At 56.2% G+C, this 27,460-nt stretch overlaps 2 protein-coding genes across 2 annotated transcripts in view; one reads left to right on the top strand and one right to left on the bottom strand.

The window, feature by feature from the left end:
* Nucleotides 1-13,211, top strand: part of LOC141585476 (mitochondrial inner membrane m-AAA protease component AFG3L1-like) — a 34,374-nt gene extending 21,163 nt beyond the window's left edge. Inside the window, exons 8-15 of the mRNA XM_074405195.1 lie at nucleotides 60-213; nucleotides 1,613-1,720; nucleotides 2,996-3,121; nucleotides 6,793-6,903; nucleotides 8,536-8,651; nucleotides 9,537-9,737; nucleotides 9,817-9,978; nucleotides 10,121-13,211. Of these exons, the coding sequence (XP_074261296.1) occupies nucleotides 60-213; nucleotides 1,613-1,720; nucleotides 2,996-3,121; nucleotides 6,793-6,903; nucleotides 8,536-8,651; nucleotides 9,537-9,737; nucleotides 9,817-9,978; nucleotides 10,121-10,339 (1,197 nt within the window). The 3' untranslated portion in view covers nucleotides 10,340-13,211. The remainder of the gene's footprint in view (nucleotides 1-59; nucleotides 214-1,612; nucleotides 1,721-2,995; nucleotides 3,122-6,792; nucleotides 6,904-8,535; nucleotides 8,652-9,536; nucleotides 9,738-9,816; nucleotides 9,979-10,120) is intronic.
* Nucleotides 13,212-13,254: 43 nt separating this feature from the next.
* Nucleotides 13,255-27,458, bottom strand: DBNDD1 (dysbindin domain containing 1). The gene is made up of 4 exons (XM_074405170.1): nucleotides 27,162-27,458; nucleotides 16,058-16,204; nucleotides 15,402-15,542; nucleotides 13,255-14,863 (listed from the first exon to the last, which is right to left on the bottom strand). Exons 1-4 carry the CDS (start codon nucleotides 27,190-27,192, stop codon nucleotides 14,706-14,708), a joined length of 477 nt encoding a protein of 158 aa, XP_074261271.1. The 5' UTR covers nucleotides 27,193-27,458; the 3' UTR covers nucleotides 13,255-14,705.
* Nucleotides 27,459-27,460: the final 2 nt, after the last annotated feature.

Below are 27,460 nucleotides of genomic sequence, written 5' to 3'. Positions count from 1 at the left end.
GAACCGGCATTCCTGTCTTCTGCCAGTAGCAAAATGGACTCTGTGGATTCCCTTTTCAGGTGCGTGATATGTTCGCAATGGCCCGAAACAATGCTCCATATATCTTATTCACTGATGAGATTGATGCGATTGGCAGGAAGCGAGGCCGAGGGCACTTTGGAGGGCAGAGTGAGCAGGAGAACACCCTGAACCAGATGCTGGTGGAGATGGACAGTGCGTGCAGACCGCAGCAGCCTGTGGTGTGCAGCTCTTCCCCCACAGCTGCTTGGCGACTGTCTGCACCAGCCTTTTTCTCTAAAGTCACCTCCAGAAGAGAATCCCTGATTGTTCTGTTTTAAGGAAGGCTTCTCTCAGGCAAGTGTGATGGAGAAAGCTGTGTTAGGTTCACAAGCCTCCTTCAGTGCCCATGATAGGCAGGGGCAGTGCACTCCCCTGCCCCCAGATGGAAAGGGTTTCTCTGGAGTGGGGAGACAGCTGCCTCTCTGGGGAAGGGGATCAGGTAGACAAGCACAGGTGCTCCTGACGGTGCCCACAGGGTGGTGTGCACACAGCCCGTGCTCCTTCCACTCTGAGCCTTGTCTTGCTGCCCCTGCCTCACCCAGAATCTCACAGACCCCCCCAAGGTCTGCCTCCTCCCAGAGTGATTCTAGCTGACATGTGACTGATGGTCGCCTGTCAGTCCTGCTAAAGCCTTACTGGGCACATCCAGGCATCTGTGCCAGCCTTCAGATTTGGAAGAGCTGTCACTTAGACATCTGGCAGATTTGATTTCTCGTTGGCTTTAGGGCAGTGTTCCGGTCCCTGAGACCACCCCCGATGTGGTGACTTGCTAGAAGTCACAGGACTCAGCCTGTAGTTACGCTCATGGCTATGATTTATTACCATTAAAGGAAACAGCAAAATCAGCCAGGGCAGAAGGCGAATTGGGTCATGGGGAGGCCAGGTGCAGTGTGGAAACTTACTCCAGTGGAGCCACCTGGGACACGCTGACTTCCCCCAGCAGCAAGCTGTGACCACGCATGCCAGATGTTGACAAGGAAGCCAGGGTGTTCGCGGCACCCTCTACCTGGCATGCATCAGGCTTTGCACAAAGGGTTTGGGCACAGGGAGCTGTTGTTCTCAGGGAATGGTGGGAATGCTCCCAAATCACAGTGCCCACACACTGCCCTTGCGAGCAGGCCATTTTGAAGACAGCAGTCAGGCCTGCTATGTTAGTAACACTTTTCTCTACAGGTCAAAATCATTTCCTAAATTTTTTTTTGACTGTAGTACCCAATGGTAATTCTAATTAGATTATGACTGTTTTGATATCTGAAGGGCACTGATTGGAGAGAGGAGGGAAGTGGGGCACCCAGCTTTCATGTCCCTTCCCTCTGCTGGGCACCCATCTCCTGTGTAGCCTTTGGCCTGCCCTCATCCAGTCCAGCACCAAGTGGTATCAGAGGCAGCAGGAACCGGTCGTAAGTCAGGATGAGGAGGACCCACGCCTTGGGACTTGTCTGTGCCTCCTGAGACAGGCTGTGGGGTTCCCGGTTCGCGGAGGCTAGGCTGGTTACTTGTCATGCACACATCGGGTTTGCCACATAGTCTCACCTGCTTCTCCTGTGTCCAGGGTTCAACTCAGCCACCAGCGTTGTGGTGCTGGCCGGCACCAACCGCCCTGACATCCTGGACCTGGCCCTGATCTGGCCCGGCTGGTTTGACCGCCAGATTGACATTGGTGAGTGTACATTTCTCAGGGTTGGGCCGGTCTCCCCTGGGCTGAAAAGTTTGGTTAGGTCATTTGCAGTGTATTTGGAGGAGATTTTTGATGGTAATCCTGAAGCAGTTAATTGAACATTTTGAAAATGTGGAGATGCTGGCAGTCCGGTTTTTGGGAAGAATCCATGTGGCTGGGCCTGAAGGGATGTTGCTGCAATAGAAACAGGTGGCGGGAGCTTGTAGCAGATACTGGTAATTTAGAAGACAGCAGTTTATCTGTTATTCTTCAGCCTGACAGCCTTCATCGCCTTCCCCTACCCTCTTGTGTTTCTTAGGAAGCATTAATCCCGTGTGCCCCGACCGCAGCAGGCCTTGTGTTGCTTGCTCTCAGGTCACATGGCCCTGGGTTGAGGGTTCAGGAGCTGTGGAGCCCGATGTGTGTGCGCCTTGGCTGGTTTCTGCCATTGCTTCCCAGCTCTCGCTGGAGGATGACAGCAGAGACCTCCACAGGGATCCCAGCTGTCCTTGCAGTTCTGGGATGTGGCTGTGGGTGACTGTCCCGGCTGTCCTTGATGTTCTGGGATGTGGCTGTGGGTGACTGTCCTGGCTGTGCTTGGTGTTCCGGGATATGGCTGTGGTGACTGTCTCGGCTGTGCTTGCAGTTCTGGGATGTGGCTGTGGGTGACTGTCCCGGCTGTCCTTGGTTTTCTGGGATGTGGCTGTGGTGACCGCCCCGGCTGTCCTTGGTGTTCTGGGATGTGGTTGTGGTGACTGTCCCGGCTGTCCTTGGTTTTCTGGGATGTGGTTGTGGTGACTGTCCCAGCTGTCCTTGCAGTTCTGAGATGTGGCTGTGGTGACTGTCCCGGCTGTCCTTGGTGTTCTGGGATGTGGCTGTGGTGACTGCCCCGGCTGTCCTTGCAGTTCTGAGATGTGGCTGTGGTGACTGTTCCAGCTGTCCTTGGTGTTCTGGGATGTGGCTGTGGTGACCGTCCTGGCTGTCCTTGGTGTTCTGGGATGTGGCTGTGGTGACCGTCCAGGCTGTCCTTGGTGTTCTGGGATGTGGCTGTGGTGACTGTCCCGGCTGTCCTTGGTGTTCTGGGATGTGGCCGTGGTGACCGTCCTGGCTGTCCTTGGTGTTCTGGGATGTGGTTTTGGTGACTGTCCCGGCTGTCCTTGGTGTTCTGGGATGTGGTTTTGGTGACTGTCCCGGCTGTCCTTGGTGTTTTGGGCTGTGGCTGTGGTGACTGTTCCGAAGGCCCAGAATGCACAAGAGCCCGTGTCTCTTTTTCACTAGGCCCCCCTGACATCAAAGGCAGGTCCTCCATCTTTAAGGTTCACCTACGCCCACTGAAGCTGCACGAGAGCCTCAGGAAGGATGCCCTGGCGAGGAAGCTGGCAGCGCTCACCCCAGGCTTCACTGGTGAGTGGTGGGAACTATGTGTGCTCTGCTTCTTGTCATGGGGGGTGGTGACTTGCCATTCCATTCAGTTCTGGCAGTGCTCACCCTTGTCTGTAGGACTTTTCACCTGTTCAGAGTGTTCAGAGACCTCAGATCATTTTTCTTAGCCCCAAAACTAATTTGTACCCATTTGTTTTTTTTTTTGTTTTTTTTTTTTTTTTTTGAGACGGAGTTTTGCTCTTGTTACCCAGGCTGGAGTGCAATGGCACGATCTCGGCTCACCGCAACCTCCGCCTCCTGGGTTCAGGCAATTCTCCTGCCTCAGCCTCCTGAGTAGCTGGGATTACAGGCACGCACCACCATGCCCAGCTAATTTTTTGTATTTTTAGTAGAGACGGGGTTTCACCATGTTGACCAGGATGGTCTAGATCTCTCGACCTCGTGATCCGCCCGCCTCGGCCTCCCAAAGTACTGAGATTACAAGCTTGAGCCACCACGCCCGGCCAATTTGTACCCATTTGAATTTGTTTTAATTATATTCAGACTTAGTGAGTCTTACTGCAGAGCTGACAGTAACGTCCCAGAGAGAATCTGCCAGGCTGATGCTTCCTGAGCTGTTTCCGCCTGGGGCTTGGCCTCCCTGCTGGGGAAGCTCGTTTGCTTTTTTCTGTCTTTTTAATGAAAGCTCCCTCTATGCTAGGAAACCTGCTTCCCTGCTGGGCAGGATCACCCTTCAGGAATGAGTGGGGACTTTTTCAGGGGGATTCCTGTCCTCCTCTCTCCTGCTCCGCAGCTGTTTTCTGCCTCAGTACCTCATGGTTGTGTGGCCATTGGCCACAGGCTCCAGCCTACACCCCATCTGCTCCCTCTACTCCTGGAATATTCTGCTGTGGTATCTCATCCCCTCCAGCTGCCATGGCATCCCCGGTGGTACCTGTCCCCTGGGCTCCCCACAGTGTCCTGCCTAGTTTGGGGTCAGGTGTATTCACACACAGAATTGCACGTTTGTCTGCTGCAGGATGGTGAGTGAGAAGCTCTTGCCTGGCAGCCATATGAAGTGTGTCAGCTGTCTTAGACACAAAATGTGCTTCCTCTCTTTTGTTCTCCTCTCTGGCTGACTTCAGATGTCTATTTACATACCAAAGATACGAAGCTGGAATGCTACCGAGACTGCTTTCTTCTGCCCCTAGAGGGGGATGACTCAGCAGGGATGACTCTGACTCGGCACCTCCCCTCAGCAGAGATGACTCAGGAATGACTGATGACTCAGCACTGCCCCTCAGCAGGGATGACTCAGCACTGCCCCTCAGCAGGGATGACTCAGCACTGCCCCTCAGCAGGGATGACTCAGCACTGCCCCTCAGCAGGGATGGCTCAGCAGGGATGACTGAGTAGCGATGGCAGCACTGTCCCTTAGTAAGGATGAGTCAGCAGAGATAACACTTCTTCAGGGATTACTCAGCAGAGGTGACATAGCACTGCCCCTCAACAGGGATGGCTCAGCAGGGATGACTGAATAGAGATGACAGCACTGTCCCTCAGCAGGGATAACTCAGCAGGGATGACTGAGATGACAGCACTGTCCCTCAGCAGGGATGACTCAGCAGGGATGATAGCACTGTCCCTCAGCAGGGATGACTCAGCAGAGTTGGCAGCACTGTCCCTTAACAGGGATGACTCAGCAGAGATGACTGAGTAGAGATGACAGCACTGTCCCTCAGCAGGGATAACTCAGCAGGGATGACTGAGTAGAGATGATAGCACTGTCCCTCAGCAGGGATGACAGCACTGTCCTTCAGCAGGGATGACTCGGCAGAGTTGGCAGCACTGTCCTTAACAGGGATGACTCAGCAGAGATGACTGAGTAGAGATGACAGCACTGTCCCTCAGCAGGGATGACTCAGCAGGGATGACTGAGTAGAGATGACAGCACTGTCCCTCAGCAGGGATGACTCAGCAGTTGGCAGCACTGTCCCTTAACAGGGATGACTCAGCAGAGATGACTGAGTAGAGATGACAGCACTGTCCCTCAGCAGGGATGACTCAGCAGAGATGACTGAGTAGAGATGACAGCACTGTCCCTCAGCAGGGATGACTCAGCAGGGATGACAGCACTGTCCCTCAGCAGGGATGACTCAGCAGTTGGCAGCACTGTCCCTTAACAGGGATGACTCAGCAGAGATGACTGAGTAGAGATGACAGCACTGTCCCTCAGCAGGGATGACTCAGCAGAGATGACTGAGTAGAGATGACAGCACTGTCCCTCAGCAGGGATGACTCAGCAGGGATGACTGAGATGGCAGCACTGTCCCTCAGCAGTGATGACTCAGCAGAGTTGGCAGCACTGTCCCTTAACAGAGATGACTCAGCAGAGATGACTGAGTAGAGATGACTGGGGGATGACTCTGACTGCCGCTCAGCAGGGATGAGTCTGCTTCGCATCAATGGAAACATCGTAGTGTCTATCAGCAGGTGAATGGCCAAAGAGGCATATACTATAGTTGAATTTAGCTATAAAAGGGAATAAAGTAGGCCGGGTGTGGTGGCTCACGCCTATAATCCCAACACTTTGGGAGGCCGAAGTGGGCAGATCATGAGGTTAGGAGTTTGAGACCAGCCTGGCCAATGGTGAAACCCTGTCTCTATAAAAACATAAAAAATTTGCTGGGCATGGCAAAATCCCATCTCATTTTTTTTTTTTTTTAATTTGAGACAGTTTCACTCTTGTTACCCAGGCTGGGGTGCAATGGCGCGATCTTGGCTCACCGCAGCCTCCGCCTCCTGGGTTCAGGCAATTCTCCTGCCTCAGCCTCCTGAGTAGCTGGGATTACAGGCACGTGCCACCATGCCCAGCTAATTTTTTGTATTTTTAGTAGAGACGGGGTTTCACCATGTTGACCAGGATGGTCTCGATCTCTTGACCTCGTGATCCACCTGCCTCGGCCTCCCAAAGTGCTGGGATTACAGGCTTGAGCCACCGCGCCTGGCCTCATTTTTTTTTTTTTATAATTTAAAAATGAGGCTGGGCGCATGGCTACCGGTGTGCGCCTATAGTCCCAGCTACTCTGGAGGCTGAGGCAGGAGAATTGCTTGAACCCAGGAGGCGGAGGTTGCAGTGAGCCGATCTCACAAAAAAAAAAAAAAAAAAGGAATAAAGCATGGATGCATGTTGCCACAAGGGTGAACCTAGAAAATACTGTTCTCAGTGCAGGAAGCTAAACACAAAAGGCTGTATGTTATATAGTTCCATTCATGTGAAATGTGCAGGGGAGTAACAGGGATACATAGAATAGCAGATCTCTAGGGACAGATGTGAGATGGGTGGTTGCCAGAGGAGGAAATGGGAATTAACTCTGAATAGGCAGAGGGTACCGTACAGAGATGATGGAAAGTTTCTAAAACTAGATTATGGCAATAGTTGCAGTCCTTGATAAGCTTATTAAAAATCATCAATGTGTACATGTAAAATGGGTGGATTTTATGGTATATACCTTATGCCTTAAGAAAGGTTCTCAAAAAATGTAGCTAGATTAAGTGGTGACAGATAGAGCACCTCCATTACCTTCAGGTTATCCACTGAAGTTCAGCCTTGGCCTCTCTGCTGGAGACGTTCCTTAACAAAGCTAACCTGGGTCAAGCTCCAACCACCAGGAGAAGCACTGACTGTCCCTGTTTCTCCCTTCCTAGGTCAGGTGCTGATATTTCCAATGTTTGCAATGAAGCAGCTCTGATTGCCGCCCGGCATCTGAGTCCTTCTGTTCAGGAGAAGCACTTTGAGCAGGCCATCGAGAGGATCATTGGAGGTGAGCCTGGCAGCTTGGGGAGGGAGGGCTGTTTGCAGCTCTAGGCCTGGCAGGCTCACCCTCTGGCCCCAGTTTCTGCATGCAAGCCGCATGCAGTGGCTCACGCCTGTAATCCCAGCACCATGGGAGGCCAAGGCGGGTGGATCACTTGAGGTCAGGAGTGCAAGACCAGCCTGGCCAGCATGACAAAACCCCATCTCTTTTTTTAAATATAAAAATTAGGCTGGGCACATGGCTCGCGCCTATAATCTCAGCACTTTGAAAGGCCAAGGTGGGCGGATCAGAAGGTCAGGAGATCGAGACCATTCTGGTCAACATGATGAAACCCCATCACTAGTAAAAGTACAAAAGTTAGCTGGGTGTGGTGGCGTGTGCCTGTGGTCCTAGCTACTGAGGAGGCTAAGGCATGAGAATTGCTTGAACCCAGGAGGCAGAGGTTGCAGTGAACCCATATCATGCCATTCTACGCCTGGTGACAGAATGAAACTCTGTCTCAAAAAAAAAAAAAAAAATTAGCTAAGTGTGGTGGCACATGCCTAGTACCAGCTACTCAGGAGGCTTAGGCAGGAGAATCTCATCAAAAAAATATCAATTCGTATGTAGGAACCCATTTCCTTTTTTTTTTTTTTTTTGAGATGGAGTTTTGCTCTTGTTGCTCAGGCTGCAGTGCAGTGGCATGATCTTGGCTCACTGCAACCTCTGCCTCCCAGGTTCAAGTGAGTCTCCTGCCTCAGCTTCCCAGTAGGTGGGATTATAGGGGCAGGCCACCACACCCGGCTAATTTTTGTATTTTTAGAGATGGAGTTTTGTCATGTTGCCCAGGCTGGTCTCGAACTCCTGACCTCATGTGATCCACCTAGCTTCTCCCAAAATGCTGGGATTACAGGTGTGAGCCACTGCACTCAGCTGCAGGAACCAAGTTTCTAAACCAACACATGGGACTTGGGATCTTCCAACAACTTTCATGCCCCTTTTGGGAGCGACATTTAGACCTTGAAAGGGATGGGCCTTCCAGGCCATGTCAGGCCCAAGGAAGCAGATTAGAAGCATCTTTGAATACCTTCTGTGGAAGGCAAAGCAGTCTTCTTCCCTGAAGGGAATGGGAACGGATGTGGTTTCCTGGGAAAAGCCTTGTGGATGCTGCAGGGACCATCCATCCTGGGCATTTCTTTTTTCTTTTTCCTTTTTCTTTTCTTTTTTTTTTTTTTTTTGAGACGGAGTCTTCCTCTGTTGCCCAGGCTAGAGTGCAGTGGCGTGATCTCGGCCCACTGCAACCTCCACCTCCTGGGTTCAGGTGATTCTCCTGCCTCAGCCTCCTGAGAGCTGGGGCTACAGGCGTGCGCCACCACACCCAGCTAATTGTATTTTTAGTAGAGACAGGGTTTCGCTGTGTTGCACAGGCTGATCTTGAACTCTGTTCTTGCACTCCAGCTGGGGCCCATTTTAAGGCTTCCGTGTGAGGTGCGTTGGTGGGTTTCACTGCAAAGCGGAAGGCAGTGGGAACAGGGGGCTTGGCTTCTGCTGTTTGGTATAGATGGGCCTGGGGATCCTGGCTGGGTGCAGAGGGAGTGGCCTCGTTTACCAGCCACCTACTCTTGCCCTGCCCAACTCACCTGGGAATGTGATGTCTAGGCCTTGAGAAGAAGACCCAGGTCCTGCAGCCCAGGGAAAAGACAACTGTGGCTTACCATGAGGCCGGACACGCGGTGGTGGGCTGGTTCCTGGAGCATGTCGACACCCTGCTGAAGGTTGGTGTCCCCCCGCCGCACCCCGAGTGAGTCCACCCGGCAGGCTTGCACCTGGTATCTCTGGGCCAACCCGTGGTGGTGTGGCCATGGGACATTGAGGAGGTGGTCCTATAACTTTTTAAGGAATACGCTGCTCTAGAAATTGTCAGAAGACCCTTTGGGGTGGGAAGGCAGAGCAGTGGGTTCCAAATGGGGCTTTGACAGTGTGACTCCAGGCAGCAGCCTCAGTGTTCAGCTCACCTCACTCCTGAGCTGGCATGCAGCTCTTGGGCCCCACCAGAGCCTCTGCAGGGTGGGCAGAGCAGAGGCGGTTTCCATGTGAAGCTCCCAGAGGCGGGTGCACTTCTTGGGGCATCCCCAGGGTGTCTGGGTGCCTGGATCAGGCTCTCTTCTCTCACGTTCCAGTAAAAGGACCTGCAGTCAGAGCTAGGGTCAGGTGGACCTGGCTGCTCCAGGGTGGCTCCTGGAGGAAGTGGGGACTGTGTTTGGGGTGACAGGGGTGTGTGTCCTCTCCTGCAGGTGTCCATCATCCCCCGGGCAGGGGGCTCAGCTGTGCGCAGTACCTGCCAAGGGAGCATGGGGTGACAAGGGCATGTGTCATCTCCTGCAGGTGTCCATTATCCCCTGGGGCAAGGGGCTGGGCTGTGCGCAGTACCTGCCGAGGGAGCATGGGGTGACGGGGGCATGTGTCCTCTCCTGCAGGTGTCCATCATCCCCTGGGCAGGGGGCTCGGCTGTGCGCAGTAGCTGCCGAGGGAGCATGGGGTGACGGGGGTGTGTGTCCTCTCCTGCAGGTGTCCATCATCCCCCGGGGCAGGGGGCTTGGCTGTGCGCAGTACCTGCCGAGGGAGCACGGGGTGACAAAGGCATGTGTCGTCTCCTGCAGGTGTCCATCATCCCCTGGGGCAGGGGGCTGGGCTATGCGCAGTGCTTGCCGAGGGAGCAGCACCTCTATACCCAGGAGCAGCTCTTCGATTGCATGTGCATGATGCTTGGGGGCAGGGTGGCTGAGCAGCTGTGCTTTGGGCAGGTCACTACGGGGGCTCAGGATGACCTGAGGAAGGTCACCCAGAGCGCCTATGCCCAGGTAAAGTGTGGGCATCCCCTGGCGTGGGCTGCAGGCGACTTGTGTCGGGCCAGGCTCACCCCGGGTTCCATACTTCTAGATTGTGCAGTTTGGGATGAGTGAGAAGCTGGGCCAGATGTCCTTCGACTTTCCCCAACGAGGCAAGGCCCTGCTCATCGATGAGGAGGTCCGGCGCCTCATCAGCGCTGCCTACAAGCGCACCCTGGACCTGCTGACACGGTGTCGGGAGCATGTGGAGAAGGTTATTGTGGCCTCTGCCAAAATGGCTGGGTCTTGGGTCCCATGTTGGGTCACATTCAGGCCACACCTATCCTTGAGCTTGCTCAGCTCTGGGCTGTGAGCACGTCCTCAGAGCTGTCTGACAAGTGGGCCATTATTTCCAGGTGGGCCAGTGGCTCCTGGAGAAGGAAGTGCTGGAGAAGGCAGACATGGTGGAGCTGTTGGGTCCCCGGCCCTTCGCGGAGAAGTCCACCTACGAGGAGTTTGTGGAGGGCACGGGTGGCCTGGAGGAGGACACGTCCCTACCCGCGGGGCTGAAGGGCTGGAACCGGGGACAGGAGGAGGGAGACATAGAGCAGCCTGTGCGGGGGAACTCTTTGTAGCCGCTGGTGGAACTCAGGTGGAGCTCCGATTACCTGGGACCTTTGCAAAGCAGCTGGAGAGCTCACCAAAAACAAATTAAAACCTGACAGCTGCAAACTGGTGTTTTAGATGAGTGTGCTCTGAGCCCACATGCAGGGCGTGGGATGGGTGGAGGGGCTGCCCTGAGTCCCTGGGTGTTTTAGATGAGGGTGCTGTGAGCCCACATGCAGGGAGTGGGGTGGACAGAGGGGCTGCCCTGAGTCCCTGAGTGTTTTAGATGAGGGTGCTCTGAGCCCACATGCAGGGAGTGGGGTGGACAGAGGGGCTGCCCTGAGTCCCTGGGCCCTGCTGCTAGAGGACAGTCGGGTCCGGGTTAGAGGGAGGGGAGCAGGGCTCTCCTGTGGTGCTGAGGAAGGCGTGGTGCCTGTCTGGGAACCCTGAGTGTAGCTTCAGGAGGGGTTTGATGGGGCATCTGGAGACACTGGACCTTCCTGGGGCCTGCCTCTGTGGAGGAGTGTTGGTGTGGTCGTAAAGTCACTCGGAGTCAGGGCCCAGCACAGAAACCCTCTCAGTTTGGTAGAATTCAGAACGCCAGCCAGTTGTCAAGGCAAAGTCAGGTTTCTTAAGCAGCTGTTTGGGTGGGTAGAAGCTCATCTGCTCATCTGTCCTTCAGAGGGAAAGCCCACTCCACCCACAGGTGCGTGGCTGAGGGAGTATGGCGGAACTGGGGGGCTCCATACCTGAGGTTCCATGCCTGGGCAACCCCCACCTCTGCCTGCACCTGGGCCCCGTGGTAGCCCTGCTCTGAGTGTGAGGGATGTGAGTTGCTTTGCAAAACCTGGAACGCCTGGGGTTCCATTCTGGGGCACCCCTGGCCTCTACCTGCTGCTGGGCCCCATGGCAGCCCTGCTCTGAGTGCAGGGGACATGAGTTGCTTAGCAAACCGGGCACCTATCCTTGGGGTGGAGGTGCTTTAACCGCAGATGTGTCTGAACTTAAGACTGCATCATCAGCTTCTGCTCCTGTGACCTCTTTGCTGGAGTCCTGGAGGGGAAGCTCTGCAGGGCCCTGGCTGGCTGAGGGGTGTTTGTGGAGAGGCCGTGGTCCTGAGCCCTCAGCATGCGGCCACCTCTGGCCCTGGTGCCTGTTCATGAACCCTTTTCCTGGGGCTGGGTGGCTCTTAATAAAAGGAAGGCCCCGTCTGGGCTTTGAGCTCCAGGCCCTTTGGTGCTTCAGGAGGCACCAAACTTTAACTGAGAGAGGCTTTGCTTTTTCTTAACTGGGGTGTGGGGGACTCGGTGAGGATGCCCGTGTGCTTTCTCCAGGACTCACTGGGGTCAGCAGCAGTAGGGCTGTGCAGTGTCAGCCTCTACCACTGCCTTGCGGTGGGGTGGATGCATGGGTGACCTGGGATGGGAACTGAGGAGACACCCTTTTGCAGATGTCCTGGGTGAGTGGTAGGAGGAGGTGGCCCTGCTGGCTGTGCTGGGCATAGTTTGTTCTCAGCCTCTCTCTCTGCCTAGGTCAGACCACACTGGGACTTCATAGTACGTTTTGCAAATTGCTTGTGACTTTTGTCTTGGAGCCATAAAAATATAATTTCCAACTGGGGTGAGCATGTTCAACTTTTGCTGTTTGCAAAGGGCACATCATTGAATTCAAAAACTCTCCAGCACTCAGCCTTCATCACGGCCTCCACCAGGCCCAGAGTGGCTGAGCTGCTTGGGGTCTGCCTGGGGCTTGGTCTTGGTCCCTCAGATGGAGGCAGGGGTGCTCCCTCAACCCCAGCAGGCCCCGCAACATCGCAGCATCTGGCGGGGCCTCCAGGATGCAGTGTGGTCACGGGGTTGTGGAAGGTCATGGCCCTGGCCCCACTGTGGTTCCCTTTGACACTGCTGGGAGAGGTTGGGCATCCCTTTTGTCACCTCCCAGGCAGCTGCATATGCCTGCGGCCCTTCATGATAATCTGCGTGTGGGAGGCACAAGAACCCTCCAGACCGTCTTCTCGGCGCCTGCCTTCGCCCTCACCTTGTTAGGGCTGTCACGCGCCTTCCCCCAGCCTTCCCACCTGTGTCCTTCACAAGTTAGTCCTTAAGTAAATCTGGAGCCCTCTCACTCCCCGAATCCCACACACCCATTTTCCATGGTCTTTTCCCACCTGTCCTGAGTGTGACCTGCAGTTTGCCCTCATCTGCCTGTCGGGGTGGCTCAGCTGCACCTTTGCGGAGAAGCACCATCACCCAAGCGATATGATGCCTCTGGGCACCCCTCGGGGACATGAGCCTTCAGTCCCTCTGTCAGTCGCTGTCTCTGGGGAAGGCGCGGCACCGACCGACCGACCGAGGCCGCATCTAGGGAAGGCACGGCACCGACCGAGGCCGTCTCTGGGAGAGGCGCGGCACCGACCGAGGCCGTCTCAGGAAGGTTCGGGACTGACTGAGGCTGTTTCTGGGTCCACGGTCATAAGACACCTTGCTGAAAATTTTCACGTGTGGGAGGTCCACATTTCTCAGAGTCCAGCATGAAAGCACACAGAGCCCAGTGGGCCTGGCAGAAAGCAGGCCACCCCTGGCCAGGCTCCATGGCATCTCACTCCATGAGTAATGACAGTGGGTAGGAGTTTTGGCCTTATTTGGTGCCTCCTCATGACCAGTGTTAGTGGCCGCTGGGACATGAGTGTGTCCAGAGTGACTCCCCTGCCTGGGCCACCTTCATGGTGCATGTGGGGCAGGACTTACTCCCTGAATCCTCCCTTCTGTTGTTAGTACAACACTCACCCCCAGATGTGACCCAAGTCAGCGCAGCACAGCATAGCAGAGCCCTCGGGCTCTGGCAGCTGGGGAATGATCAGGGCCAGGGCAGCTCAGCCCACACCCCTCAGCAGGCACCTGGTGCACTCTGGTGTTGAAAAGGAAGAGACTGCAGCCAGGCCATCAAACCTGTAGTGATGTTTTAATCCCACTGTTTGTAAATGAGCTCTGTGGAACCTCAGCAAGAAGGATGGAAGATGGGGAGGAAGACCCTGGTGGGTGGAGGTGTGGCCAGGGCGCAAGCCTACTTTGATGGGACTGAAAGAGAGCTGCTGGGCTCTGTTCCTGGAAACCAGGGCTGGAGACCTGGCTGAGAGAGGAGCTGGATGGCAGAGGAGTGCTGAGAGGCAGGGAGTAGCTGAGAAGTGGGAGCAGGTGCCGCCTCTAAAGCCCCCTACACAGAAGGAGCTCTAGAGTATGCCTGGGCATCTGCAGAAGCTCTGCTGAAAGGCCAAAAGCCAGTTTTCCTTCCCCAGAAGTGTGCTCATAGGAAATGGGAGGGGGCAGGTGGGCTTGGGGATGGAGAGCAAGCTTACACTTTCATATTAAACTCATTCTTTGACTTGCTATCGAGCAAGAAGCCTATTCTGTGACCATCAGCATGTGACCACTGGGAGGGCATGAGCTGGGGCCCCCAGACACCCCTAGAGTAGAGGAAGGAGGGTCTGTCAGCCTCCCCTGCTGCTCCCTGGACACAAGACCCATGGGGTCCCATGGACCCCAAACCTGCCCAGCAAGTTTAAGGGCCATGGGCAGGCCATGTATCCAGGCAGTGGGATGTGAGCATAGACGAGGATGTGGCCTCGTAGTGGGTGCAGGACAGGGAGAGGGTGAACCCCACCCTGAGAGCATTCAGGAGGTGTTGCCAAGTTTCTGAGGCAGTCTGGTGATATTTGGTGTTCTGAGCTAAGGAGGGATGGACGTGGCTTCACGCAGGGACCAGGAAAAGCAGGTGCAGGTCTCAGAGCTGAGACATGGGGCAGGGACCCTGGTGAGACAGTGGCTCTGTCGGGTAGAAGAAGGGGCAAGATGGGAACGATGGGACTTTGGGGGCTGCTCCTCCATGTGCTTTGCTGGACAGCACAGTGTCCCATTAGCCAAACCCACTTCTGGCTTCTGAGCTGGGTAGCAGGGAAAACGTGGAGGTTGGAGCACACCCAGGAATTCCTGGAGTGGCTCTCACAGGCCTAGGTCCCCCTCACCCCAAGGCCACCGTGGCCTGCTGCACTCCTCACTGCGTGCCTGATAGTGACTCCATGATACTGTCTTCCTGATTTGGGGCTCAGAAATGAGCTGGACGTAAGGCCACTGGGCTGTGCTTGTGCTGCGGCTCCCAGAGGCATCCAGGGGCCCCGTGTGTCCCCCAGGAAAGCCGCTGGTCTCAAAGTGAGGCTAAGACCTGTGCCCAGCAGACAAGGCAGGCCTCGGGTTGGCAGGGAGCCTCCTCCAGAGCGCTTCCAACGCTGACTCACTGTGTCAGGATGTGACGGCTGGAACCTCATGGGAGGACGCAGTGTGTCTGCTGGGTCAGGACTGCCTAGATCTGCCATCGTGGTGGTGTTCTGGCAGAGATGGCCTAGTCCTCCGGGGGCCTCTCCACAGTGAGGAACGTGTCCAGGACCGCAGCCTGCCGCTCGGGGTCGCCTAGGGGCTGCTTCTCGCGGTTCTGCTCAGCCCTTGTCCTCGTCCAGGAAGGGGAGCGCAGGCAGCCGGCCCGGGGCAGTGGGTGCAGACCTTGGGGGGGATGCAAGAAGGGGGCTCAGTGTGGCCGGGAGCCCTGGGCGGGTGTGTGGGAAGGGGGCTCAGTGTGGCCGGGAGCCCTGGGCGGGTATGTGGGAAGGGGGCTCAGTGTGGCTGGGAGACCTGGGGGGATATGGGAAGGGGACTCTGTGTGACGGAGTCTCGCTCTGTTGCCCAGGCTGGAATGCAGTGGCGCGATCTTGGCTCACTGCAACCTCTTGTCTCCCAGGTTCAAGTGATTCTCCTGCGTCAGCCTCCTTAGTAGCTGGGAGTACAGGCGCATGCCACACACTTGGCTAATTTTTGTATTTTTTTTCAGTAGTGACTGGGTTTCACCTCAGTGACCAGGCTTGAACTCCTGACCTTATGATCTGCCTGACTCGGCTAAAAAGTAACGTTTTAAGCAGCTTCTAGTTGGGCAATAGCAGCATGGTGAAGTGGTGATGTCCTTTTGCTAAAACACATGGTTAACCCAGGACTTCCCAAAGGGCCTCAGCTCACCACACACACTCAGCTCCGACGCTGGCCTCACCTGCCGGGGACTCAGTGTTGAGGTTCTCGTCGTCCGAGTCAGCGAAGACCTCGGCCAGCTCCTGGTCGGACATGTCGGTCAGTTCAGTGAGGTCCAGGAGGTCAAAGTGGACCTCCAGAGAGGAGACACTGCTCAGAGGCTCTGAGGGCAGAGGGGGTATGGTCAGCCCTTAGGCCCTCCCACAAGGCTGATCAGAGGTCTGGGGGTCTACAGGGCAGAAGGGGTATGGTCAGTCCTCAGGCCCTCCCACAAGGCTGATGAGAGGTCTGGGGGTCTAGAGGGCAGGGGAGTACAGTCAGTCCTCAGGTCCTCCCACAAGGCTGCTCAGAGCCCTGGGGGTCTAGAGGCAGGCAGAGCGGGTATAGTCAGAGCCCTGGGGTAGTCTAGGAGAGTGTGCACTGTGTCTTCCCACAAGGCTCGTGGGTGAACCACGGCTTCCTGCAAAGCCCAACACCGGGAGGGTGTGATGGATGCTGCACACACTCTAGACTAGAAAGCTTTCCCTTGACAGATAATGCAGCTGACACCCAGAGCACCACAGCTGCAAGAGCGCAGCACCCAGACCCCCCAGAGAGTGTCTGGACCCTGCTTCCTCATCTCCTGGGGGAGCTCACAGGGTCCCCATACAGTGCACTGGGCAGGGGAGCAGTACTTACGCCTCCTCTCTGTGACCTGTAGAAGCCCTGGGGCTGGTATTGGGATGCCCCCCACCTCCTCCTCCACAGGCGTATGGCCACTCTCCCCTGTCCCGTGGGCTGGGACACCCAGTGCGGCCTGTGGCACCTCAGCCTCCTTAACGATCTCTGCATCCAAAGACACAGGGTGTCACCTTGAGACCCACAGGGCTCCCAGTTCCCCCCAGGATGCAGGACTGGGGTCAGGACGTGGCACATCCGTTCTCCTTTGAAGCTCTGGGCAGTGACCAGTGGATGACGGGATGGCTGGGCTTGTGGCCTCATGCTCAAACCCCAGGCATGGGCTTGAGGGGGCTTCAAGGAGGCTGGCTGCCCCTTCCCCTTGGGCCCTGGCCTCCCCGGTGAACAAGGAATCTGAGGTCCAGATCACCCTTGGTACCCAAGCACCCAGGAAGGCAGTACCATGCAGGCCGTGCCACGGCAAGTTCCACAAGGCCCACATGGCTGCATCCCAGGACCATCCTGGCCTCTGATCTCTGGCTCAGCCCAGCGTCCTCCGAAGCCTTGCCACTAGATTTCCATGCCCAGCCTCTAGCTCCCCTCTCCTCTCTACTGGTGGACTGACTTTTCCTTTAAAAACCCTATGTCGTTGTGTTTGAATTCAAAATAATGCATTCTCACGCCTGTAATCCCAGCACTTTGGGAGGCCGAGGCGGGTGGATCACAAGGTCAAGAGATCGAGACCATCCTGGTCAACATGGTGAAATGCCGTCTCTACTAAAAATACAAAAAAATTAGCTGGGCATGGTGGCGCGTGCCTGTAATCCCAGCTACTCGGGAGGCTGAGGCAGCGGAATTGCCTGAACCCAGGAGGCGAGGTTGTGGTCAGCCGAGATCGTGCCACTGCACTCCAGCCTGGGTAACAAGAGCAAAACTCCATCTCAAAAAAAAAAAAAAAAAATGCATTCTCAGTAAATGAAAGTTAAAAGGCAGGAGGAACAGGCAGGCCTGCCATTCTGTCACCCTTAGCCATCAGCCACGCCTCACAGTTAGGCAAATATTCCAGGTTTTTCCCATGCATTTTTTTTTCTTTTTTTGACACAGTCTCACTCTGTTGCCAGGGTGGAGTGCAGTGGCGTGATCGCAGCTCATTGCAATCTCTGCCTCCCGGGTTCCAGCTATTCTCCTTCATCAGCCTCCTGAGTAGCTGGGATTACGGGTGCGCACCACCAGGCCCAGCTAATTTTTGTGGTATTTTTAGTGGAGATGGGGTTTCACCATGTTAGGCTGGTCTTGAACTCCTGACCTTGTGATATACCTGCCTCTGCCTCTCAAAGTGCTGGGATTACAGGCATGAGCCCCTGCACCCGGCCCAACTGTTCCTTTTTTTTTTTTTTTGAGACGGAGTTTCACTCTTGTTACCCAGGCTGGAGTGCAATGGCGCGATCTCGGCTCACCGCAGCCTCCGCCTCCTGGGTTCAGGCAATTCTCCTGCCTCAGCCTCCTGAGTAGCTGGGATTACAGGCATATGCCACCATGCCCAGCTACTTTTTTGTATTTTTAGTAGAGACAGGGTTTCACCATGTTGACCAGGATGGTCTCGATCTCTTGACCTTGGGATCCACCCACCTCAGCCTCCCAAAGTGCTGGGATTACAGGCTTGAGCCACCGAGCCCGGCCCTCCTTTTTTTTTTTTTTTTTTGAGACGAACTTTTGCTCTGTCACCGAGGCTGGAGTGCAGTGGTGCGGCCTCAGCTCACTGCAACCTCCGTCTCCCGGGTTTAAGCAATTCTCCTGCCTCCGCCTCCTGAGTAGCTGGGATTACAGGTGCCCAACACCACACGGGCTCATTTTTATATTTTTAGTAGAGATGGGGTTTCGCCATGTTGGTCAGGCTAGTCTTGGTTACAGGCATGAGCCACTGCGCCTGGCCTAACTGTTCCTTTTTTATAGTTAACAATTGTTTTGTCAGATGAGAGCAGGAGGCCCCTTGGATGAAAAGCCTGGGACACTGGGGACTCTTGTGTCCATCCCTCCAGATCCCCTCAGCCCCTCCCCAAGCCTTCCCAGCTGCTCACCCAGTGGGCACCTCACTTGCCACAGGCAGCCAGAGGGTCCCATTAGCCAGAGTCAGGCCTGTCCCTGAGTGCTCGATGCCCTTTGGCCCTAGCCCCTGCAGGTCCATCTCTTAAGGGAGAGACAAAACACCCGATTCACCCTGGGCCCACTGCCCCTGCAGGAACCCCTCTCCAGATGGGCCTCCTTCCCTCAGCTGCTTCCTGGATCCTGCAGGGGAGACACAGGGGCCTTCCAGGGATGCCAGCACTCCCCACCACACTTGTGAGAGGGACAAAGTCCCTCTCACTCCTGCCAGCGGCACTCTGAGGACCCTGTGGGGTATTTTTAGCAGCCCCCAGTGGTGAGCACTGATCATAGCTGGGTGTGCTTGAAGCCAGGGGAGCCAGCTGCTTCCATGAGGGTCTCCCTGTGGGGGCCGCAGCTGGGATTCACAGTGCCAACAGCTGCCTGTGAAGTGTGGGCCTGCCCTCCTATGGCACTAGCCAGCAGCCTGGATACTGCCAGGTGGCCCTAGTGGGTCTGGAGCATCCATACCCCCACCCCTCCCCAGCAGAGTTGAGGGAGCCTCAGGTGCCTGGTATCTGAGTGAGGAGCACCCCCACCCCTCCCCAGGAGAGCCGAGAGCTGCAGGTGCCTGGCCTCTGCGTGAGAAGCACCCCCAGCCCTCCCCAGCAGAGCCAAGAGCTGCAGGTGCCTGGTGTCTGAGTGAGGAGCATCCCCAGCCCTCCCTAGAAGAGCCAAGAGCTGCAGGTACCTGGCCTCAGAGTGAGGAGCACCCCCACTCCTCCCCAGCAGAGCCAAGAGCTGCAGGTGCCTGGCCTCTGAGTGAGAAGCAACCCCACCCCTCCCCAGCGGAGTCAAGAGCTGCAGGTACCTGGCCTCTGAGTGAGGAGCACCCCAAGCCCACCCCAGTGGAGTCGAGGGAGACTCAGGTGCCTGGTGTCTGAGTGAGGAGTACCCCCACCCCTCCCCAGCGGAGCCAAGAGCTGCAGGTGCCTGGCCTCTGAGTGAGGAGCACCCTTACCTCTCCCCAGCAGAGCCAAGAGCCTCAGGTGCCTGGCCTCTGAGTGAGGAGCATCCCCACCCTCCCCAGCAGAGCCGAGAGCTGCAGGTGCCTGGCCTCTGAGTGAGGAGTACCGGTACAGGGCTGGGAGGTCCCCAGTGGCATAGGAACTGGCAGTGTGGTTGTGGCAGGTGACCTGGCAGTGAGCTGAGTGTCAGGGGCAGCCTGACCAGTGAGATCGTTGGTCCCCACCGGCTGTGAGATCATTCTCTGTGGCCCACCCGGTCCCTGTCTGAGAAGCCCTGAGTGCTGTGTCATCAAATGGCCCATTTCTGACCTGGGGGCTGGGCAGGCTGGACAGGGGCTGGGGAATCTGGTGTCCACCTCTCCACTGTCATCTGCAATGAGGTTTCTGAGCATCCTGGAAGGGTTAAGTTACTGGGGTCCTGGCCCACCCCCAAGCCCAGCAGGGACACCTGCCTACCCACAGGGCACAAGAGACAAGAGAGTGAGATGTGGACTCTCTCCTGAGGCTGTGAACGGGGGGACCTCCCGGACGTCAGCCAGAAGAAGCCTGCTTGAACCACTCTCTGTAGTGCTGAGGTGGCGTCCAGGGGAGGGGACACCCCCAGGAGACCCATCCTGGCCCTTGGGCCCTTCCTCAAGGGATGGTGTAGCTGCAGCCCCAGGGTCCCCCAACCCCCACAGTGTGCTCATGTCCTGCTGGCCTGAGCCATGGTCACGATTCCAAAATGCTTCCACACAACTCAGAGTGGTGGCCATGCACATACAGCTGACCTTTGAACGAGTCTGCAGAGGGTGTGTCTCTGTCCCAGCCTGGAGTCTCAGGAGGGTGTGGCAGGGGCCCCAGACCTGCCAGGTCCAAGACGGAGCAGGTACTGTCCCTATGGCATGGCTGGCCCAGAGCCCTGAGAGCAGGTACGAGTGGGGAACCAAGGTGCAGGGTGAGTCACTGGCCAGGAGGCCCTGCTCTAGGGTCCCCAGCTGAGGAAGGCCACAGGGATTCTTACCTCCCCAGTTTATAGGCCAGGCATGTCTTCCATGGCACCTTCACCCAGAGCAGGAGCTTCACCTCTGCCCCTCCTTCTGTCCTGAGGGGCGCCCCTCCTTTTTTTTTCTTATTGTCCAGGCTGGAGTGCAATGGCGCAGTCTTGGCTCACTGCAACTTCCGCCTCCTGAGTCCAAGTGATTCTCCTGCCTTAGCCTCCCTAGTAACTGGGATTACAGGTACGCACCACCACACCTGGCTAATTTTGTATTTTTAGTAGAGACGGGGTTTCACCATGTTGGTCAGGCTGGTCTTGAACTCCTGACCTCAGGTGATCTGCCCACCTCGGTCTCCCAAAGTGCTGGGATTACAAGTGTGAGCCACCGTGCCTGGCCTCTCTTACATTAAGAGACAGGGTCTCACTCTGTTGCCCAGGCTGGAGTGCAGTGGCACAACCATAGCTCACTGCAGCCTTGACCTCCTGGGTTCAGGCCCTCCTCCCACCTCAGCCTCCTGAGTAGCTGGACCACCACTTCTGGCTAATTAAAACTTTGTTTTTGGAAGAGACAGGGTCTAGCAATGTTGCCCAGGCTGGTCTCGAACTCCTGGGTTCAAGTGATCCTCCACCCTGGCCTCCCACCCCCTCCTCTCTGACAGCCCCCCCCCCCCCCCCGATGTCAAGGAAGGGTGGGGCAAGAGCAGTGCTGCAGAGAATCTCTGTGGGACAGCACCCTCAGAGGCAGGGTGGGGCAGGTGGTTCTGGGTTAATAATAATGACAGCTGGGTGTGGTGGTGGACACCTGTCTCACTGCTACTCAGGAGGACGGTTGGAAACTCAGGAGGTAGAGAATGCAGTGAGCTGTGATCCTGCCCCTATATTCCAGCCTGAGTGACAAAGAGAAGCCCTGTCTTAAGAAAAGACAGTGGCTCATGGTTTTCTAGTATAGTCCCAACATTCTGTGTTTACTAACTAACCCCTAACTCCCAGCTACATGGGGAAGACTCTGAGCTTTGTAGTTAAGAGGAGGAAGCTGAGGCAGAGTAACTCAGCATCTGTCCCCAGCACAGAGCACAGGGACGGGCCATGGACCTAGCTGGAGCTCTCAGGTGTTACCTGCCAGCCAGGGATCCTGGTTTGGGGCCCAGGAGAGGGAGATGAAAACCTCAGACTTGCTGGCTTAGGTTCCCTGGGTCCTGATCTGGGTTAGGGGTGGGGGCCTGAAGGCAGAGTGGATCACTGAAAGAAGGTGGGACAGAGGAGGAGTCTCTGCTTGTAGCCACCCTCTTGCTGGGCAGGGCGGTTATCTAGACCAAGGCACTCTAAAAGGTACTCATTAATTCACTCCACCGAGACTTCCGAATCTCCCGCTGTTCTGAGGACATGGCACAGACAAAATAGATGATTCCTGCCCTTCTGAGGGGCAGTCAGTGCCAGGGGCAGTGTGGGACTGTCTTCCCATTTTAGGGAGAATGCTCTAGAGGTGGGAGGGAGCCGTGTGACATGGGGGAGAAGGCCTGGAGCCAGCGGAGTGCAGCTGAGGATAGCCGGGGCTGTGAGGCTGGCCAGCGTGTGTGCAGGCTGTGTGGACGTTCTCAGGACTTTACTCTTGAGTGGGCTGGGAGGAGCTGCTGAAGGGTTCTGAGCTGAGTGGGACAGTGTCCACCTGCATTTTTACCATGAGGCCGGCGAGGGCACAGTCCAGTGGGACAGTCCTGGCAGTCCAGTCCTGGCACAGTCCAGTGGCAGGCACTGCCCCACCATCGTCCACGTATGCTGGGTGCCCTCTGCTTGTGCTGAGTTGGGGGCCCCACCGCAGGCCCCTTCCCCATCTTGCCCTGGGGAGGGGCATGGGAATGCCAACAGTCCTCTGTAGATCCTGGGGTCCTGAGGGCCACAGTCATCCCTGGACAAAGGACTAGCCCTGTAGAGCGCGCAGCAGGCCTGCTGCACTGACTTTTTTTTTTTTTTTGAGGCGGAGTTTCGCTCATTACCCAGGCTGGAGTGCAATGGCGTGATCTCGGCTCACTGCAACCTCTGCCTCCTGGGTTCAGGCAATTCTCCTGCCTCAGCCTCCTGAGTAGCTGGGATTACAGGCACGCACCACCATGCCCAGCTAATTTGTTGTATTTTTAGTAGAGACGAGGTTTCACCTTGTTGACCAGGATTGTCTTGATCTCTTGACCTCGTGATCCATCTGCCTTGGCCTCCCAAAGTGCTGGAATTACAGGCTTGAGCCACCGCGCCCAGCTGCACTGACTCTTTTTTTTTTTTTTTTTTTTTTTTTTTTGAGACGGAGTTTCGCTCTTGTTACCCAGGCTGGAGTGCAATGGCGTGATCTCGGCTCACCGCAACCTCCGCCTCCTGGGCTCAGGCAATTCTCCTGCCTCAGCCTCCTAAATAGCTGGGATTACAGGCACGCGCCACCACGCCCAGCTAGTTTTTTGTATTTTTAGTAGAGACGGGGTTTCACCATGTTGACCAGGATGGTCTCAATCTCTCAACCTCGTGATCCACCCGCCTCAGCCTCCCAAAGTGCTGGGATTACAGGCCTGAGCCACCGCGCCTGGCCTCGCACTGACTCTTAAGAAGTATCTTTTCAGGCTGGGCACAGCGGCTCACCTGTAACCCCAGCACTTTTGGAGGCCGAGGCGGGCGGATCACTTGAGTTCAGGAGTTCAAGACCAGCCTGGCCCAACATTCAAAACCCCATCTCTCTACTAAAAATACAAAAATTAGGATACGCCTGTAATCCCAGCACTTTGTGAGGCCGAGGTGGGTAGATCACGAGGTCAAGAGATTGAGACCATCCTGGCCAACATGGTAAAACCTCGTCTACTAAAAATAGAAAAAATTAGCTTGGCATGGTGGTGCGCACCTCTAGTCCCAGCTACTGGAGGCAGGAGAATTGCTTGAACCCGGGAGGCGGAGGTTGCAGTGAGCTGAGATCGCACCACTGCACTCCATCCCGGAGCCTGGTGACGGAGTGAGACCGTTAAAAAAAAAAAAAAAATTAGCTAGATGTGGTGGTATGTGCTTGTAGTCCCAGCTACTCGGGAGGCCAGTGCAGGAGAATCACTTGAACCCGGAAGGTGGAGGTTGCCGTGAGCCACTGGGCGACAGAATGTAACTCTCAAAAAAAAAGATGTTTTCATATTTTCACATTCCTGAGACAGCAATGCACCTGTAGCTGATAGCGTCCTGGCGTTGATGGGATTCAGTCTTGTGAGCATTCGAAGCCACCGGGTATCTAGTCTGACCCTTCTCCATCTCCCTTTGGCAGTGGCCTGGTCTTTATTCTGTAAACTCTGGGCCTGTGTCAAGGCTTTGGGGAAGGGAAATGTGGAAGATACAATCCTTTGCGCTCAGGACGCTAAGTTTTTGGCCGGAAGAATGTGATGCCAGGAACATACATGGCCTGAGCCCCAGGAGGGGCAGGATGGATCTTGACAGGCCTGTGGCTGCTATAAAGCACTTAGTGGTTCCTCAAATGATATGAACCCACTGCGTATTACATGCAGCAAATATGTGTTAGTTGACTGTATCAGTAAAGCTCTGGTCAGTAGTAGGTTATTAGCAGTTAACCTTTTGGGGAGTCAAAAGTTCTATGTGGATATCTAAGTTTGAGGGAGGGTGGTGCCCCTAACCCACACATGCATATCCATAACAGCGTGATTCACAGCAGCCAAAAGTGGAAACAAGCTCAGTGTCCCTCAGTGGATCAGTGGATATACGGAATGTGGTGTGTGTGTAGTGAGGAGTGTGAGTCAGGCCCCAGGAGTGCAGCCCTGACTCGGGACACCAGGTGGATGAGCATGAACACCTCACTCCAGTGAAAGAAGCCAGGTGCAAAAGGACAAATACTGCAGGAGTCCATTCTTATGAAATATACAGAACAGGCAAGTGCACGGAAGTTAGATCAGTGATTGTCAGAGGCTGGGGTGGGGTGGGGTGGCAGTGGAGAAGGGGAGAATGGGCATGGGTTTTCTTGGGGGGGGGTAATGAAGATATAGTGATGGCCACACAATTTTGTGAATATACTAAAACAGTGAGTTGTACACTTTAGAAGGATGAACTTTACATGTGAATATCATCTCAGTTTAAAAACAGTCCTCGATGGAAACACAGCTTGATTGATCTTGGCTGGAGCTGACAGGGAAAGCTGGGAGGAATGATACGCACGTATACTGTGAGCTGGCCCATGGAGCCCTAGGCTCAGCCCCAGAGCAGACTGTGACTGAAGCAGCTTCTATCTAGTTCATGGCTGTGTTCCCGGGACCTAGCACACAGTAGGTGTGCAATAAATAGATGAAGGTGAGTCAGGGAGCCCATGGTTAGTGAGTAGCTGTGGTAGCAATCACCAGGGTCTATGTGACACCCTCTCAACAAGCTCTTGTGGGAAGAAGAAACAAATTCCTCATGGGTGAACTCTGCTGCTTTTCCCAGGGTGGGGACCAGAGGCTCAGTGCCAGGCAGGCATGGGGGCCAGGTGCTGGCAGCCCCGGGGTTTCCAGGGCCAGGGCAGAGGCAAGCAGCTGTTTCTGATGCCCCAGGAAGGACCCCAAGGTGTGCGGTCACAGCAGTGTTCTGGTCCTCACCCAGCACAGCCCCTATCAAGGGGGACCCATCCCCCTGCAGGGCTGCCAGGGCCTGGGCTGAGTGGGCTCTGAAGCAACACCCCAGTGAGGGAGCCAGGCGTTGGGGTGCCTCAGCCCAGCCCCCCAGGCTTCCCTGAGGGCTGACTGCTGATGCCCTGTGCTCTGCTGCCGACCTATTTTCCAGTGCATTCTTAACTGGAAAACTTGGCCTAAATCCTGTTCCTTGCTGTGTACCCAGGGCCCTGCCCAGAGCGTCGAGGAGGCCCTTGGCACACACCACTGCATGGAGGAGTGAACTAATGAAGTGAATGAATGAATGAATATAATAAACTGGCATGCAGGGAAGGAGAGAGGCTTGCAGAGGCAGGGGCCACCTGCACCCCATCCCCCAGCACCCTCATCCCCGGACTTAGACCCCCAAAACATTTCAGGGATGCTGGGGTGGCCCTGTCTAGACTCCCAGCTTCCTGAGGGTCCCTCTCTTTCTCCCTGTGGACCCTTGGGCTGACTGAGTTGGGGTGGGTTACAGCGCTGGCTTCCAGGTGGGGCCCTCAGGGAGGGCACACGTCACACTCCTGTGCAAACCTGCACCTGTACCTCTGTGTTCTGTACATTTGATATTAAGAAATCATTAATTCATCTAGGTGCAAAAACAGTGTTTTAGTAACGCTTTATAGAAATCATATTTTACAGATATTTCTGAATTATTTATCAATGAAATAATATGTCTAGATTTCGTTCATACTACCAATAAAGGGAGGTTGGTGGTATTCTGGAGAGTAGGCTATGGGCCTGGGGGCTGGGTTGTGGCACATGGGGCTTCATCATGCTGTTCTCACTACTTTTGTAAGGTTTTCAAAACTACGTAATAAATAATGACAGAGTCACCATCATGTGACCTCATGAGGCCCCACAATGTAGGCATCAGTGGCCCCTTTGCAGTCAAGGAAGTGGGTGTTGGTGTCAAGAGCATGAGCTCTCAGATGACAGGGCACCGTCTTCCCACTAAGTCCCCTGCGCAGAGCCTCCCCCACCTTGTCAGTAAATACCTGTGCACGTTAGTTATCCGAAGCCCCCAGCCAGCGAGTGATGGGCTCAGAAATGAAACCCACTTTCTCTGCCTTTAAGCTTCTGGGAAATCCTCCTTTTTCTCAAAGGAGAAGAGAAAAGATACTAACCTCCTCTCCCAATGCCTTGGGCTTCCACAGCCCTGCCGGGGATTCGGAGCTGTCTCCACTGACAGACTTGGAAACTGAGGCTCAGAGGGGCCTAACTGCTTCATCCACACCTATTCTCACAGTTCACAGGCAGTCACAGTTGGAACCCCCAAGCCTTCAGGCCCCAACCTCCAGGCTTCCTATGCCCACAGTGCTGCTACTGTCAGTGTTAAGAAGGAGCTCTGGTCCCTCTCACAAATGACAAAACAAAACCAAGCCCACCAGCCCTCAGGCATGTCCAGGACATCATCCCTTGACCTTGGACTGCAGATACACAGGGTGGGCGGACCTGTTTCTCCCGGGGACAGGCCTTCGGGCTTCAGATGAGGCCACTGTGTGTGGCTGGGGGACTGAGGTTCCTGTGTAGTTACAGAGCGCAGGCTGGCCAGTGCCTCAGGCACCTGCTGGCTCCGTGGAATGGGGCCTCTAGGAAATCAGGAGGTGATGGGCCTTGCCAGGCAGGTGAGGAGTCTGCAGTTTGCATCCAAGTTGCAACCTAGGCCAGAGGAACCCCGAAAGCCCTTTTGGAAAAGGCTGTAATTGGGAAGGGGGTCGTGAGCGCTTTCTTCCCCTTACCGACTCCAAGGTCCTGCACTAAGGCCTCCACCATCAGGGCAGCGAGCGGTCCAGGCATACTGACCCTCCCCGATGAGCGTGCGCTGGGGCCGCGCCCGGAGCAACCACTCCCGCAGCTCGGGAGCCCCGGCGGGCTGCGCCCCGGCAAGCCCGGCGCCCCCACCGAGACCCACCTCAGCCCCACGCCCCGGAAGGGTCCCTGCCCAGTCTCCGGCCCTCGCCCCCAAGACTCGCCTCTGGGTGAACAAAGCGGATGAGCTAGCGACCGGCCAGTGTCACCCCCACGCCCCGCCAACAGGGACCCCAAACTCCAGCCCCGGAACGCCCCTCCCCCCTCCCCCCCGGGGGCCCCGGATGGCTCGGCTGGGAGGGGGTTGGGGACGAAACTCCGGGCCACTCAACCTCTAATGCGCCCGGGCCGCGAGCGCAGAGAACAAGGGGGCGGAGACCGGCCTGTGCGCCCCCAGCCCACGCGGGCACCGCTCCCGGGAGGCATCCCTGGCCCGCCTGACAGGCCCCCGCCCCCCACCTGCCAAAGGGCTCTCGGCGGCTCCGGCAGCGGGAAGGGGGGCCCTGTCGGGAGGGGCTGCGGCTTGCTGCGGGGAGGCGCCGCTTGGGGGTCCCGGGGGCTGGGGCTGAACTCACCTCCGGGGCCGGCGCTCTCCGGGGGCTCCATGCGTCCGGCGGGGTCTGGGAGGGGCGCGGGCGACGGCGGCGTCTGCTGGCCCAGGCGCCCCAACAGCTGCGGCAGCGACTTGGCCCCGGCTCCTCCGGGCGCAGCGCATCGGGGCAGCAACCGGGGGGCCGCGGCGGCGGGGAGGAGCCCGCGGGGCGGGGCGCGCAGCTGCTCCCGGGCCCCGGCCCCCTCCCAGCGCCCCCGCCAGCCGCAGGACAGGTGCGGCCCCGCCCGCACCCGCGCGCGCCCCCTGCCGGCCCCCGGTCCC

The sequence above is a fragment of the Saimiri boliviensis genome, chromosome 1, assembly GCF_048565385.1.
Source record: "Saimiri boliviensis isolate mSaiBol1 chromosome 1, mSaiBol1.pri, whole genome shotgun sequence".
NCBI lineage: Eukaryota > Metazoa > Chordata > Mammalia > Primates > Cebidae > Saimiri > Saimiri boliviensis.
This window is presented reverse-complemented; position numbering and strand designations above follow the sequence as displayed.

Coding starts and splice junctions, on each gene's coding strand:
- DBNDD1 (XM_074405170.1), bottom strand. CDS start 27,192: ATGGAGCCCCCGGAGAGCGCCGGCCCCGGAG. Junction 16,205..27,161: donor GGAGAGCGCCGGCCCCGGAG/GTGAGTTCAGCC, acceptor CTTTGGATGCAG/AGATCGTTAAGGAGGCTGAG. Junction 14,864..15,401: donor CAACACTGAGTCCCCGGCAG/GTGAGGCCAGCG, acceptor ATCCCCCCCAAG/GTCTGCACCCACTGCCCCGG.